General features: G+C 35.2%; 1 protein-coding gene across 2 annotated transcripts in view; it reads left to right on the top strand.

Annotated features, from left to right (window-relative positions):
* LOC148874279 (uncharacterized) overlaps positions 1-6,958 on the top strand; it is a 41,319-nt gene extending 34,361 nt beyond the window's left edge. For both annotated transcript variants that reach the window (XM_088963506.1, XM_088963507.1), the window contains exon 4: positions 5,911-6,958. In XM_088963506.1, coding sequence (XP_088819632.1) covers positions 5,911-6,738 — 828 coding nt within the window. In that variant the 3' untranslated portion in view covers positions 6,739-6,958. The remainder of the gene's footprint in view (positions 1-5,910) is intronic.
* Positions 6,959-14,096: the final 7,138 nt, after the last annotated feature.

Below are 14,096 nucleotides of genomic sequence, written 5' to 3'. Positions count from 1 at the left end.
ATTTCATTTGAATCTGCAACCAATTCTAAGTTGGTATCCATAGCGTTGCCTAGGCAGCTAGGTGATTTTTAGAGGTCGCCTCGCCCAACACTAATATGTTTTTTCGTATTATGCAGTCACCCATATACCATAGTTTTCAAGGCAACTAGGTGATTTTTAGAAGTTGCCTTGTCCAGCGCCAAGGTGTTTTTGTATGAGGCGCTCACTCATATATATATTATTATTTTGAATGTGCATATGTGTTATATCATTTTATTGGTTTGTTTTATTTTATTAGAATACACCTTGTTGTATGTTACCTTTTTTTTTATTAAAGTAATTCTCTTTTACATTTAAAACTACAAAAGTTTCTTTGGGTTTGAGACTTTGAGTTTTGAACCGAGAGCTGAGAAGAGAAAGCGAGGACTAAAAGTTTCCATTGTTCAGTCCAAGTAGTCCAAGACCTCTAGGTATGTTTCTTCTTCTTCTTCTTTAAGAAATATTTTTGGGATGAAACAGGGGCTTCACCTCCTCCTCTTCTTCCTTCCTAAAATCACACTAGTACTACTTTCTTACTTTTAACAATCCTTCATTTTTTTAGCCTGAAATAGGGTCTCCACCCCCTTAAACACAGTCCACATTGTCCTCTTGGACAACTTATTCGGAATGAAAATTTTCCTCTCTTTTCTTAGTTGCACTCCCCCATTTTTGTTGGCCTGGATGCTAGCTATGGCATTTTATGTTTTATTCGAATGATTTTATTGCTAATAGCTAGCATACATGTAGGTTGGTTTGTATAAAAAACCAATAAAGTAGCTTAAGAGGGGTAGGAATATTTATTTTATACTTCCAAATTCCATCGCCTAGGCGACTGAGCACCCTCTGTATTATTCATTTTATTGGTTGGTCTTATTTTATTAGAATACACCCTGTTGTATGTTACCATTTTTTTATTAAGATAATTCTTTTATATTAAAGCTACAAAAGGTTGCATTGTTCAGTCAAAGTTGTCGAAGACCTCCGGATAAGTTTCTTCTTCTTGTTCTTCTTTAAGAAATATTTTTGGGAGAAACAAGGACCCCTCCTTAAATCACACTAGTACTCCCGTATTTTACTTTCTTACTTGAAAAAAAAACACTTTTGGGAATGAAATAGGGGCTTTGCCCCCTTCTTCTTAAACAGGGGTTGTGCCCCAACTTTCTAAATTTTCCTGTACTTTTTCCACTATTTTTTAGTAATGTGTTTTTTGAATGAAATAGGGGCTCAGTCCCTTTATTTCTCTCTCCTTTTTCGCTGCATTCTCCATTTTTATTAGCTGGAAAGAGGGCCTCTTTCCCCTTAAACACAATCCAAGTCATCCCCATGGACGACTTATTTTGGGAACGAAATAGGGGCTCCTCCCCCTGATTTTTCTCTCTCTCTCTCTATTTTTTTTTACACTCCCCCTTTTTTGTTGGCCTGAAACAGGTATGATGTATATATGATGGCATTTTGTGTTTCATTTGAATGATTTTATTGCTAATAGCCAGTATACAAGTATCTTGGTTAGTATAAAAACTAATAAAGTAGCTTTAAGAGGGATGGGGATATTTATTTTATACTATCAAATGGCCTAGGTGACTGGGCGCCCTATGGTCGCCTAGGTGCCTTGACAACTATGTTGGTATTTGTGGAGACTCTGTAACTTGATGTATCTTATTAGTATAGTCCCTGTTGTAAATTACTTATACATTTTATTCTTCTTTTCTCTTTCAGCCCTATATGGGCATTCTTGTAATTGTACATATCTTTTAATATATAAGAGACACTTTGAGGTGGGGGTCATTCATTCTTGACACCTCTAAGATTATTCTTGTTCTTTTCTCTATTCAGCCAAGAGTATTGACATGGTATTAGAGCAAGTTGCTCTCTGATCTATTTTTTCTCTCTTGAACCTCACTAGAAGCACTAATCCTGTCGTATTAAGGCTGTTTTAATCAACCCTTTTCTGTTTAGTCTTCTTTGCGCAACTAGCAGGAGAGATTTCATTAGATCTCTATTGGGAGACATTGGTTCGAGGCCGAACTTCAGATTTGGTGTCGCCTAGACCTGATCTATTCTCCCTACAAAAAGCATCTGATTTGATGAAGTTTTTGAAGGAGTTCTGATCTTATTCTTGGGGCGGAAACACTGTATAGTTTCTTTTTTTGGACTGCAACAGCTTTGGACTTCAAATCTGGTGTCGCCTAGACCTGATCTATTCTACCTACAAACAACATCTGATTTGGTGAAGTTTTCGAAGGGGTTTTGATCTTCTTCTTAGGGCAGCAACACTGTATAGTTTCCTTTTTTGGACTGCAACACTTTTGGACTTTAGGCCTCTTACATCAACCTGCAATTTGAGTTTTTCTCTCTAGATTGAAAGCTTCTCTCAAGCTCTTCTTAACCCTACACTCAGTTTCTGGTTTGGAGATTTCTAAGGACTATTTCGATCAGAATAAGATATCTCCTTATTCTTGAAAAAGACGCATAATGTGTTGGTAAATCACAGTTTTCTCTCAATCGGCTGACTCGATCAACCTATAACCCTAGATCTGGTGTAGTCCTAAGGTTTTCCTGCTTCCCATTTATTTGATTCAGACTTCAGATTCATATTTGGAAGGTTTTAGACTCGACAATCTTAAAAAATTGCCTTTTTTGGACTGTCATTTTGAGTTCTTGATTGTTAAATTTGGTTGTCTCTGATATCATTGTGCCTGCTCCTCCAGATGCATCCATTGTTGGGAGTCGTTGGGTTTACAACATCAAGCTAAAATCTGATGGATTTCTTGATCAATACAAGGCATGTTTAGTTGCCAAGGATATAGGCAGGAGTATGGTATTGACTATGAAGAAACCTTTGCTCCTGTTGCAAAGATCACCACAATCCTTGTTCTTTTAGCAGCATCTGCCGCTCAGTCTTGGACCATATGCTAACTTGATGTGAAGAATGCCTTTCTTCATAGTCAGTTGAAGGAGACGGTCTACATGAAACCTCCTCCTGGATACTGCATTGGTCCTTCTTTAGTATGTCGCCTAAAAAAATCTCTATATGGTCTTAAACAAGCTCCCTGAGCATGGTTTGAACGCTTTGTGATGTTGTAGTTGTTGCTGGATATAGCCAGAGTTCTTCTGATCTCTCTCTTTATTAGGCGACGGCCTTAGGATATTACCATTCTCCTACTATATGCTGATGACATGTTGACTGGGAATGATGTTGAGGGCAGTCGTGAATTGAAACTATTACTTCATAATTCTTTTCATATGAAGGACTCGGGCCCTCTCACCTATTTCTTGGGACTGGAAGTACATTGTAGTGATTGGGAGTATTTTGTTTGTCAATAGAAGTATGCCTCTGACCTTTTTAAACTTGTTGGTCTTAATGATGAAAAGCGTGTTGATACACCTATGGAGCTAAATTTTAAGCTATCTAAATCTAAAGGTCCATTACTTCCCGATGTTGCCTTGTATCGCCAGCTTGTGGGGTCACTCATTTATCTCACTATGACTCGGCCTGATATTTCTCATGTTGTTGAAGTTGTTAGTCAATTTGTTTTTGCTCCTCGTCAGCCTCATATGGTTGTTCTTCATCGCATCATTTGATATGTTTGAAGCACAAGTTCTCAGGGGCTGTTCTTCCCCTCCTCCTCTCCTATTCAGTTGAGAGCATATGCTGATGTGGATTGGATTGGTTGTCCAGACACTCGTAGGTCCACTTCTGGGTGGTGTGTTTTTATGGGTGATTCACTCATTTGAATTGTAAGAAACAACAAACAGTCTCCAAGTCTTCCATTGAAGCAGAGTATAGGGCCATGTCTTTGGTTTGTAGTGAGATTGTTTGGTTGTGGTCTCTCTTTATTGGATCTTGGCATTCGGCTTCCTACTACTATTCCTTTCTATGCAGACAATATGAGTGATACCAAGATTGCATCTACCCCTATCTTCCATGAGAGGACCAAGCACATTGAGGTGGACTGCCACTTTATCCAAGATCTTTTCATTATTGGGTCTATATTGCTTCCTCATGTAGTCTCAGACATGCAGATTGCTGATATTTTCACCAAAGCTATGACTAGAGTTCAACATCTCTTTCTTGTAGACAAACTGATGCTATTGTCTAGGCATCAGTTTGAGTGTGGAGACTCTGTAACTTGATGTATCTTATTAGTATAGTCCCCGTTGTATATTACTTGTACATCTTATTCTTCTTTTCTCTTTCAGCTCTATATGGGCATTTTTGTAATTATACATATCTTTTAATATATAATACTCTTTGAGGTGGTGGTCATTCATTCTTGACACCTCTAAGATTATTCTTGTTCTTTTCTCTATTCAGCCAAGAGTGCTGACAGGTATCAGAGCAGAAACTAATTCATGGTTCTCGATGGCTAAAGGAAACTCCATTGATAAAAAAATGGCTAAAGGAAACTCCACCACCACAAGTGCAGTTGCAGCCATCCCAGTCAATTATACCACTCCCAATCCTTCAAACACGGATAATATTACTCATCTTCTTCCCATTAAATTGAATCGAGGTATATCCGAATTCAATCTGTTTAGTTAATGAATTGACTTTTCCAATCCGATCCGATTTGTTAGGATCAAGGGAGGTGTCCAAATCCGGCTCTTTATTCAATCGATTCGGATTCAAATAAGATCTGATCCAACTTATTTGCAGCCCTATCACAGGGTACCTGGAATCACTTTAGGATATGTCCTTCACTCAGCATAAATAGCATAAGCTCAAAAAAAAAAAAACTCAAAATTCAATAAACTTCATTGATCCTTGGCAGAATGCCCATGTATATTTTTAGATTGTAGACTCCTAGGCCTAGGACTCAAAGCTGTAGACTCATGAGCATAGTTGTCAAGGCGGCGCCTAGGCGACAAGGCGCCCTTGGAGTCTTGCCTCGCCTAATCGCCAAGCAGTTTTCTATTGCGTGTTATAACAAACTTTTATATTCTTAATTTTTTGAGGTTATAATTATAAAGTAGACATTTTTAAACTAAAATACTCATTTTGTGTGTTTATATACTAATTTCTTTTTGTTATTTTCTTATTTATTAGGGTTTAATCAACACAAACATTGCTAAATGCTGTATTGAACCCTCAAAGACTTCAAAACCTTAACCAATAAGTAAGAAATAACATAAAATGTTGTCCAATCAACACATTTTCTTGTTTTTCTTTACTAATTTTGTGTTTTTATATACTAATTTCTTCTTCTTCTTCCACCTTTTCTTTTCTTCTTTTCCTATAACAGAAATAGGGGTTCAGCCCCTATATCTTTTGAATTTTCTTTTCTTTCTTCTTTTTCTTCTCATGAATATGTTGGAATATGTTGATTTTCTATACTTTAACATGAAGTGTATACTTTTCTTATGAAAATTATGGATATTTATTAAGGAAATATGATTACGGAACCTAGGGAACTACCCTAGGATACATGTTTTTCTTGAAAAAAATCCTTCGCCTAGGCGGCTAGGAGACTAGGCGCCCCTTGTCACCTAACCTCGCCTTGGTGCCTTGAAAACTATGCTCATGAGAATCCTAGGGCTCAAAAAACAAAAAAATACTGAATTGCCATTATCCTATTTCAATTCCAAGAAGATTTAATACCTCTATCACCTCTTTCAAAAAAGACCAGTCGATATAATCATAAGCTTTCTCCACATCTACTAATTTACACAAGCACCTTTTTTGGCCGGATCTTTTCATGTCCTTGATATGTGTTATTATTATGAGCTTGTCTTGTGGTTTATAACAGTTACGTTACTTTCCTGATTTTCTATTCATGATTGGTTTTGACAGCATATCAAATTAGGGTAACTGAGTTGTAGCCCCATCTTTCAACCCCAGCATCAATTTTTCTTGCCAACTTGCTGCTGAGCAATACAATTATGATTTTGCAGGTAGAAGAGGTAAATAAAGAAAATAAGAAACACAAAGAAGACAAGCATACAAGAAAGAAGCACAAAAAGAAGCATCACTTTGAGAAGTCAAAACATGGGAAATTGTCCAATGACCAATTGAGGTCGAATGAAAAGGAAGAAAAAATTGAGAGGAGTCGCAACAAAAGGCATGAGAAAAACTCACCTGATGGCTGGTCAGATTCAGAAGCTGACACAAGGGAAGAAAGAGGAAAAAAGCGTCACCACAAGGATTCAAGGCACAGGGACCATTCATCCAAAGGCCAGTCAGATTCAGAAGGTCTCTCAAGTGATGGAGAAGAAACAAGGAAGGGGGGTCATTCCAAGTCAAAGCATGGGAAGCATCCACCTGAAGGAGGTTTGGTTTCTAAAGATGCCAAGGAACATACAAGGAACTGGCAAACAAGTAATCATTGTCGTCACAATCCCATCCAGCGGTCAGATACCAATTATACCCGTAGTGATGCATCTAAAACTGAACCCTGGCAGGGTTCCTACAGGAAGAATCGGCAGGCTGCACCAAAACTTTCAGAAGAAGAGAGAGCTCTGAGGTTACGGGAGATGCAAATGGACGCTGAGCTCTATGAGGAGCAAAGATGGAAGCGGCTGAAGAAGGCCTCAGAGGATGATGCACGTGAAGAAAGGCAGGCCGGTGCGTCTGGTGGCAGGTATTTTTTAGATGCTGCTCAAAAGGATGTATATGGTGCTGACAAGGGAGGCAGCTCCACAATTGAGGAGAGCGTTCGTCGACGAACATATTACCTGCAGAGGCAATCGGATGTAAGTGAAAGAAATGCTTTCCGGCGTTAAGTGCACCTGGGAGTAATGTATTTTATTCTTGTTGTGTGTGTAATTTTTTCCCCTTGCTGTCGTCCGCTATATGCGCTTCTCACTTGACAGACCTTAAAGTTGCAGTCCAGTTCTGTATTATATTCAGAATGATCACTGAAAGCTTCATAGTTCATAACTTCATATAACCAAATCTTCTGAATATTTTGACAAGACTAATCGTCAAAAGATTTGATAGCTATCTGGGAATTCCTTACACTGCACTCTCTTTCTCTCCAGAATCTGTGTTCCAATCTAACAACGAAATAAATAAATGAAGCCAAAGATCTTCTAAAGCATTGTAATAGACATAGTCAGGTTAAAAAGACATCTTTGTTTTGTATGCTTACTGGGGCATGGTAACTTTGACACAAGCATGGTAGACATAAACCAGAAGTTCGAATCATAACATCGATGGAGAGTATAGATCGAAAGTCTGCTTTTTTCTGTCACGATGACATATCTCTTCTGCTGGTTTTTGCCCTTATCATCCGTGATTCCAAATCACTGGGTTGGTTTATTTAATCTTCTCGATGATGTTATATTGACATGTCTAAAAAGAAGAAAATTTTGGCCATAACATTCAAATGTAATGATGGCAGGCGGTTTATAACTGTGGGGAAAAGCTTTTACGAATTCACAATAAAGCTCCGTTTGTTTGCGGTGCAAGTCCAGATCGGATCAAATTTTCATGTGCGACTGAGATTTGCTTCCTTACCGGATAGCTGATGCAAAATTTGCATTCTCTCATCTTCACTTATTGATCGTGTAAAATTTTAAATTTTAAATCTGTACTTTTATGAAAGTATTTTTATAAAAGTACCTTTATGAAAGTGCTTTTATAAAAGCATTTTTATGAAAGTATTTTAATAAAAGTTTTTTTATAAAAGTATATTTATAAAAGTAATTATTACTAGTAAATTTGGGATAATTTTATGAAAATACTAGGGATAATTTTGTAAGTGTTATTTTAAAGTTCAACTAGGGATAATTTTGGATGAAAAATTTTTGAATAAGTGCTTATTGTATAAGCACTAAAAAACTGGAAATTTGGGCTTAAAAAAAGCCCTTATTTTTAAAATAAATACTTATCTTAGGCCTATTTCTCAAATACCAATAAATGCTTAATGGCATGATCTCAGCCCAAATAAGCACTTATTTTTAGTCACTCCCAAGCATGGCCTTATTCATAGACAGCTTCTTGAAATCCACCGCCTGTTAAAAAATTTTAAAAGTTAGATATTAATAATAAGATGCTGACAATAAATTCTCATTATTATGGAAATGATAAAGCAATAAGCAATTTTTTTTTATCAATAGAAATAAGCAAATATTATCTACTCACATGCTTGATTACTTGCTCTAGACTCATCCATGACCACTCCCCAAACTCCGCCTTTTCAGTTTCACCCAAGATTGATCTCTTCTTCCTTTTCCAGTGAATCTAAGAAGAAACCTCCATTCAAAGATTTCAAGTTCAATCAATTAGCTGAAACTGTAGTGCAAAGTTAATAAAATCTCAATCATTCAAGTTAATATATGTACAAGAAGGAAATATATGAAAAGAAAATGTTCACACTTCAAATTATGAAAAGAAAATCGGAATGAGATCAAGGTGTAAGAAAGTATATATCTAAGGGTAAAGAAATAAATCCTCATTTTGATATACATGATGAGATCCAGAGTGGGTGACAAAATGAAGATCGTAGAGCAATAGAAGAGCATAAGCAAAACAAGTGATTCTTGCCTTGCGAAGATAAAATATAAATCACAACAATACCAAACCGTAGTACCAACTATCAGTACCAAAATAATATACATCGCAACAGTTGAAGCAACATGCCACTTTCTTGATGAGAGTGTTACGATTCAAGTAGGGGAAAGGAAGAGTTTTAGGCCCTGTTTGATTTTACTTCTAAAAAGCACTTATTCTAACAAGTACTTCTTTAAAGTGCTAAGACCACACATAAGTGGTAAAAAAGTATTTATATGTGTTTGGTAAGTCACTAAGAAGTAATTTATTTAATACAATTTTTGCTCCGCACGAGGGTTTTCTTCCCTCTCCTATTCAAAGACAACTCCAGTTGCAGGTCCACCTATGATGATCGACAATATGAAAATACGACCGACAAACCTGTCATTTTTCCCTTTGTGACTATTTTTTTGCTTATTTTATTCGATTTGAAGATTTTTTCTTGAGTTTTTTAATGCCTGAAAAGGCACTCTTCTCTCTGTTCGCATATCTGTGATTGGGCAAGTTTATTGACGACACCAGATCGTCCAACCGCCGGCGAACGAAGGTGAGTTGCCCAAACTCCTCCCCTCCATGTTTGAAGTTATTTTTCTTGTTTCTTTGGGTGAATATTTGTCTAGATTTGTATTTTTTTTTTTAGATTTTTCAAGTGGGAAGTCCGAAATATTTACTTTTTTTTTGCATTGTCTATGTGATGGTTCCTATGCATGAGTAGAATTTGTTTTTGTGTTTTTTGTTAAAAATGATGCAAAACATATGCGGAAATATGTGGTTTACAGATTTTTTTTCTTGATTTTTTGTACGAATAATTAGTTAAATGTTTATATTTTTCTTATTTGTGATTGCATTTTTCTTTATTTTTGATATGTATAGTTGTGATGTTTTATATATCTTGTTGTGATTAATATTTAGTTAAATGTTTACATGTATTCTTGATTTACAATTATTATTATTTATGATTTTATTATTATTATTATTATTATTATTTATCAATAATATTTATTATTATTATTATTATTATTATTAATTGGGTCCACATGGCGCTCCACGTGGGCTCTCATGTGTCATGATGTGGTGATTTTCCATTAAAATGTATAGTATAATATGTGAAAAGCATTGTTTATACGTATGAGTGAAGTGAGGGCTAAAATTGTCATTTGTATCAATATAAGAATTTATGGGGAAAGTAGCTCACAAACATTTCACCCCAATAAGTGCTTAAAAAATATTATAAGTGATTTGACAAGTGGGTTACCAATCAGCCTTGAGTAGTTGTCAAAATAAGCACTTTTAAAAAGTACTTGTGCAACAAGTACTTCTTTTAACAACCCCTTATTCACCAAACATAACCTTAATTGTATAACTATGAAGAGGTGGTTGTAGATTGAATGATTTAGATTGCTCGATCTATACTACTTATAAAAGTGCGAATGGGTCTTATTTTTTGGAATTTTCATTGGACCAGAATTTACCCCTTGATCTTGAGTTACCGTGGGGGCAAAATTGTATTATAATAAAAAATCTATAGTTGAGATAGTTAATCAAATGTACAACATTTATGAATAGAAAATTTTAGACCCCATCTATACTACTATTAGAAGTGTAGAATTTTTTATTTAACTAAAATACCCCATTTTTTTTAATTTGGCCTCTCTCTCATTGTAAGGACATAAATGTAATTTGAACAATTACTTTTCTCCCTATTCAATTCCTTCTCATTAATTCTTATTTTTAAGATATTAACTCCCAATAATATTCATCAAATCCTATTATTGACTATAATACCTCTATTTTTGAATTTGGTCTCTCTAATTGTGAGGATATAAATATAATTTGAATTAATACATTTTTCACCATTCAATTCTCTCTCATTTAGTCTTATATTTAGGGTATTAACTCCCATTTTTCATCTAATCTTATATTAATTGACCGTATTAACAAAAAAGTGTGCCAAAGAATAATTGCTTTTTTATGATGAAAATAAAATACAAATTTAAAATCAATCCAAAACAGTTGTTTTACTTTTTGGTCGCAAGTCAACAATCCAAACATTTAGGTTAAATTGTAAAATCCTTGATGCCAGAATTAAATAATAATAAAAAATTAAAATGGATGAAAACAAACAAAAGTATAGAAAACTAAAAAAAAAAAATATTGTAGAAGACATCTTGGCACATTTCTAATATCGTATATTTATCATATTAAACAAAAAAAAAAGTATGATAAACAAGAATAAAATTATAGAAAATTTTGGAAACATATTATTTTCATATTGTAGAAAATTAGACTGGTTTTAGGTTAAATTCCTTCCAAATTAGTTTTGATTTGAATGAATTAGATGGACTAACAAAACATATTGAATTGGACCAGTCCAGACTTAAAGTATGAAATATTTATTGGTTTGGATTGGGTTGAATTGAGCCAATATCTGATCCATTATAAAAGATGAAAATACAGGTATCAATGGACCAGGTTTGAGGTGAAACCAATCTAAATTAAAACGAATTTGATCAAATTGAACAGTCCAAGATTGGACCAGGTCCATTTATAATGGACTCACATTGGAGCTAAGTTGTGGTATCCAAAATATCATGGTAGAATCTGATTCGTACGACCTTGTCGAAACTATAAATGACAAAATTGAGGCAATTAATAATGAGGGGTGGCCTAGTGTTACGGGCAAAGATTTTTAGCCTCAAGGTTTTAGTTACTTTTCTATTTCATGGATTACCAGGATTACTAATCGAGTAATTGTGTTGCTCATCAAATCGCAGCCACTTGTTCTTACTTCTTAGTTCCTCTGATTGGAACCTGTGGTACTGTCATTCTTTTTAGGGGTTTTTATGGTTCAGTCCACTCCTAGGGTGGAGTGAGAATTTTTATGGGTGGACTTAATCCTGTTCGTAGATTGATGCTAAATTTATGGGCAGGATGCAGTTCATAAGGGAAGGCTACTAGTAGACTAAGAGGGGGCTGCAATTCAGAATTCTGAGGTGGATTGCAGTCCACTTATCCCTTCTTTTTAATTGTGTTCTTTGCTGTTGTAGTACCAAAAAATAACAGAAAAGAAAAGCGGAAAAGTATGGACAGACCCAATGCAGATTTCTGAATTTCACTGCATATCTATAAACATTCAAAATGTCAAAAATTTCCACTCTATACATCAATTCCTGCCCATGAATTGGCATCAATTCCGAACAGACACCTACCCCAATTGTATTTTAAGCCTATTAATTCTGACCTTGGGCTGAACCTTCAATTCTCCCGAAAAACGGAAACGAAAAGTAGGTACTCGCCATCTTGTGAACCTACACGCTTCTCTTTTGAGTTTTGTCCCAAAGCAGAGAGCACTTGGCGCAAAGAAAATTTATTTTTTTTCAGTTTTACAAGCCACCCATTATTTTTCAAGCCACAGATAACTTGTAGTTCGGTATGAATACAGGACAGGATATGAATCAATCAAAGGAGGATCCCCAATTTCCATTCGTTACAACCATTGACATAGTAGCCTGACCTCCCATCCATCCTTTCTAATTAGAGCTACTAGATAGGGTTATTAGATATGATAGTATTCATCCTTTATCAAAGAAAAAATGCATAGACTACCTTATCAACATAGCACCTATTTTTCAATTCCACGTTCATTCATGTTTTGGGATAAATGGCTTTCTGAAAATTTCATGGAAAGAATAACTCAGCCATCTGCTTTCAAAGTCAAGATGTACAGATTGGGGACTTTGGGATTCTGAGAGATATTAAGATGAAAGAATAAAAAGAATATAGCAAATTCTCCTAACACTAAATATATAAACGGCTTAATTAGATAGACCAACAAAATTGGACTTAGAAATGAGGAGGCAACCTCTTGCTACTTGTTGTAAATGTGTAAGTTGATAACGAAGGAAAAGATTCCTTAATTCGCACAAATATATATATTAGAAACAAAAGGTGCTATACAAGAAAAGGTAACACGCCCCACAAAATCACCAAAACAAATAGAAGTTAAATCACTAGAAAGGATACAAAGATTGAGAGAAACAACCTCAGTAGACAAAGAATGAGCCTTATTCGCCAACCAGTCCGCCACTTGATTTTCCTCCCGATACATGTGCATGTAGTAAACTCTACATTCAAGCTTTTCCTTCATCTCCCAACAGCTTGACTTTCCTGAAGAACATCACCAACCCTTAAGTAATTAAAGAATGGGGAAATTCCCAATTAGTATCCTGAATTTTGGGCTAGTGCCACTTTGGTCCCCAATTTTTTTTTTTAATGTCATCCGAACTTTTAAAATGTATCAATTTAGGCCATGTTTGTTGCAATTCCCATTCTTCTCCTCTTTTTTTTTTTTCTCTAGAATTCAACACTGCTCTACAATTCCTCTCCCGAAACTTCTAAGGAGTGACTCTTTGTTTTTATGATGGAAAACAATGAAAAATCATAGAATATTAGAGGATTTTGGATAATTTAGAGGTAATTTTATAGGTCTCTATGATATCAACACCACATAAGAGCAATTTGGCAGTGAAGCAAACCTAATAATGGCATAAGTTAATTTGCAGATTATGCTAATTGGAAATAGATACATGTTTTTTCTTCAGATGTAGATGGGAGTGATTTTAGGGGGGTTGGCTATGTAGAGGTGATTTTCGAAGTCTGTGATATTAACACCACATGAAGAATTTGGCAAAGAAGTAACCACCTAATGGTTGTAGGTTAATTTGCAAATTGCAAATTATGCTAGCTGGAAAACAGATACATGTGTACATAAGATGTAAATGTGGAATGATTTTAAAGGGCTTGGACCATGTAGAGGTATTTTTCTACATCTTTATGATATCAACACCACATGGGGAATTAGGCAGAGAAGCAACCTCCAACTGGTTGCAAGTTAATTTGCAAACTAAGCCAGCTAAAAACATATACACGTGTTTGCATCAAATGTAGATATGGAGTGTCACACGCTCTATCCCTAGTAAATCAGACATATGGATGCACATAAAGTTAGATTTTGAGAATATGCACTTAAAAATTTGCCACTATCTATTGGAAAAATGCTTATGCTTTTAAAGTCTTGTTGATTGGTCAATCAATCATATAAAACTATAGAAAGGGAGATGAAAGATGACACCATAATTGTTTGTAGTGAGTTGGATGAAAAGCAACAGCCAGGCAGCAAGTGCTTATAGGCAAACATTGAGGGAAATACTCTGTTAAGCAAGGGAGATGGAAACAATTTTCAACTAGGTAGAGGAAATAAAAAAAGTAAAAATAAAAATAATTTCAAGTGGGTGAGCAGATCTGTAATTTAATGCATACAATAAAAAATCATATTAAAATTGCAGAAAGAGTGCAATCAACATAGCTGATGTATCATTTAATTTATATGTTCGTGTCTTACACAAACCATATGCATAAAAATTAAAAGCAAGAAATGTGCTGCTGAACCATGTATTAGCTTTGATAGGAATAGCTTTCTACCTACATGTCTTTTTGCAATTTTGGAGTTTTTTCACCAAGTGCTGTATGTAGTGTTTTTTCTTCCTTTTTTGAGAATGGCATGATTAGTGTTTCAACTTTCAATAAG

The sequence above is a fragment of the Nelumbo lutea genome, chromosome 1, assembly GCF_056320005.1.
Source record: "Nelumbo lutea isolate HS-2025 chromosome 1, American lotus-T2T, whole genome shotgun sequence".
NCBI classification, from domain to species: domain Eukaryota; kingdom Viridiplantae; phylum Streptophyta; class Magnoliopsida; order Proteales; family Nelumbonaceae; genus Nelumbo; species Nelumbo lutea.
The sequence above is the reverse complement of the archived record's forward strand: the minus strand, read 5'-3'. Positions and strand labels throughout refer to the sequence as shown.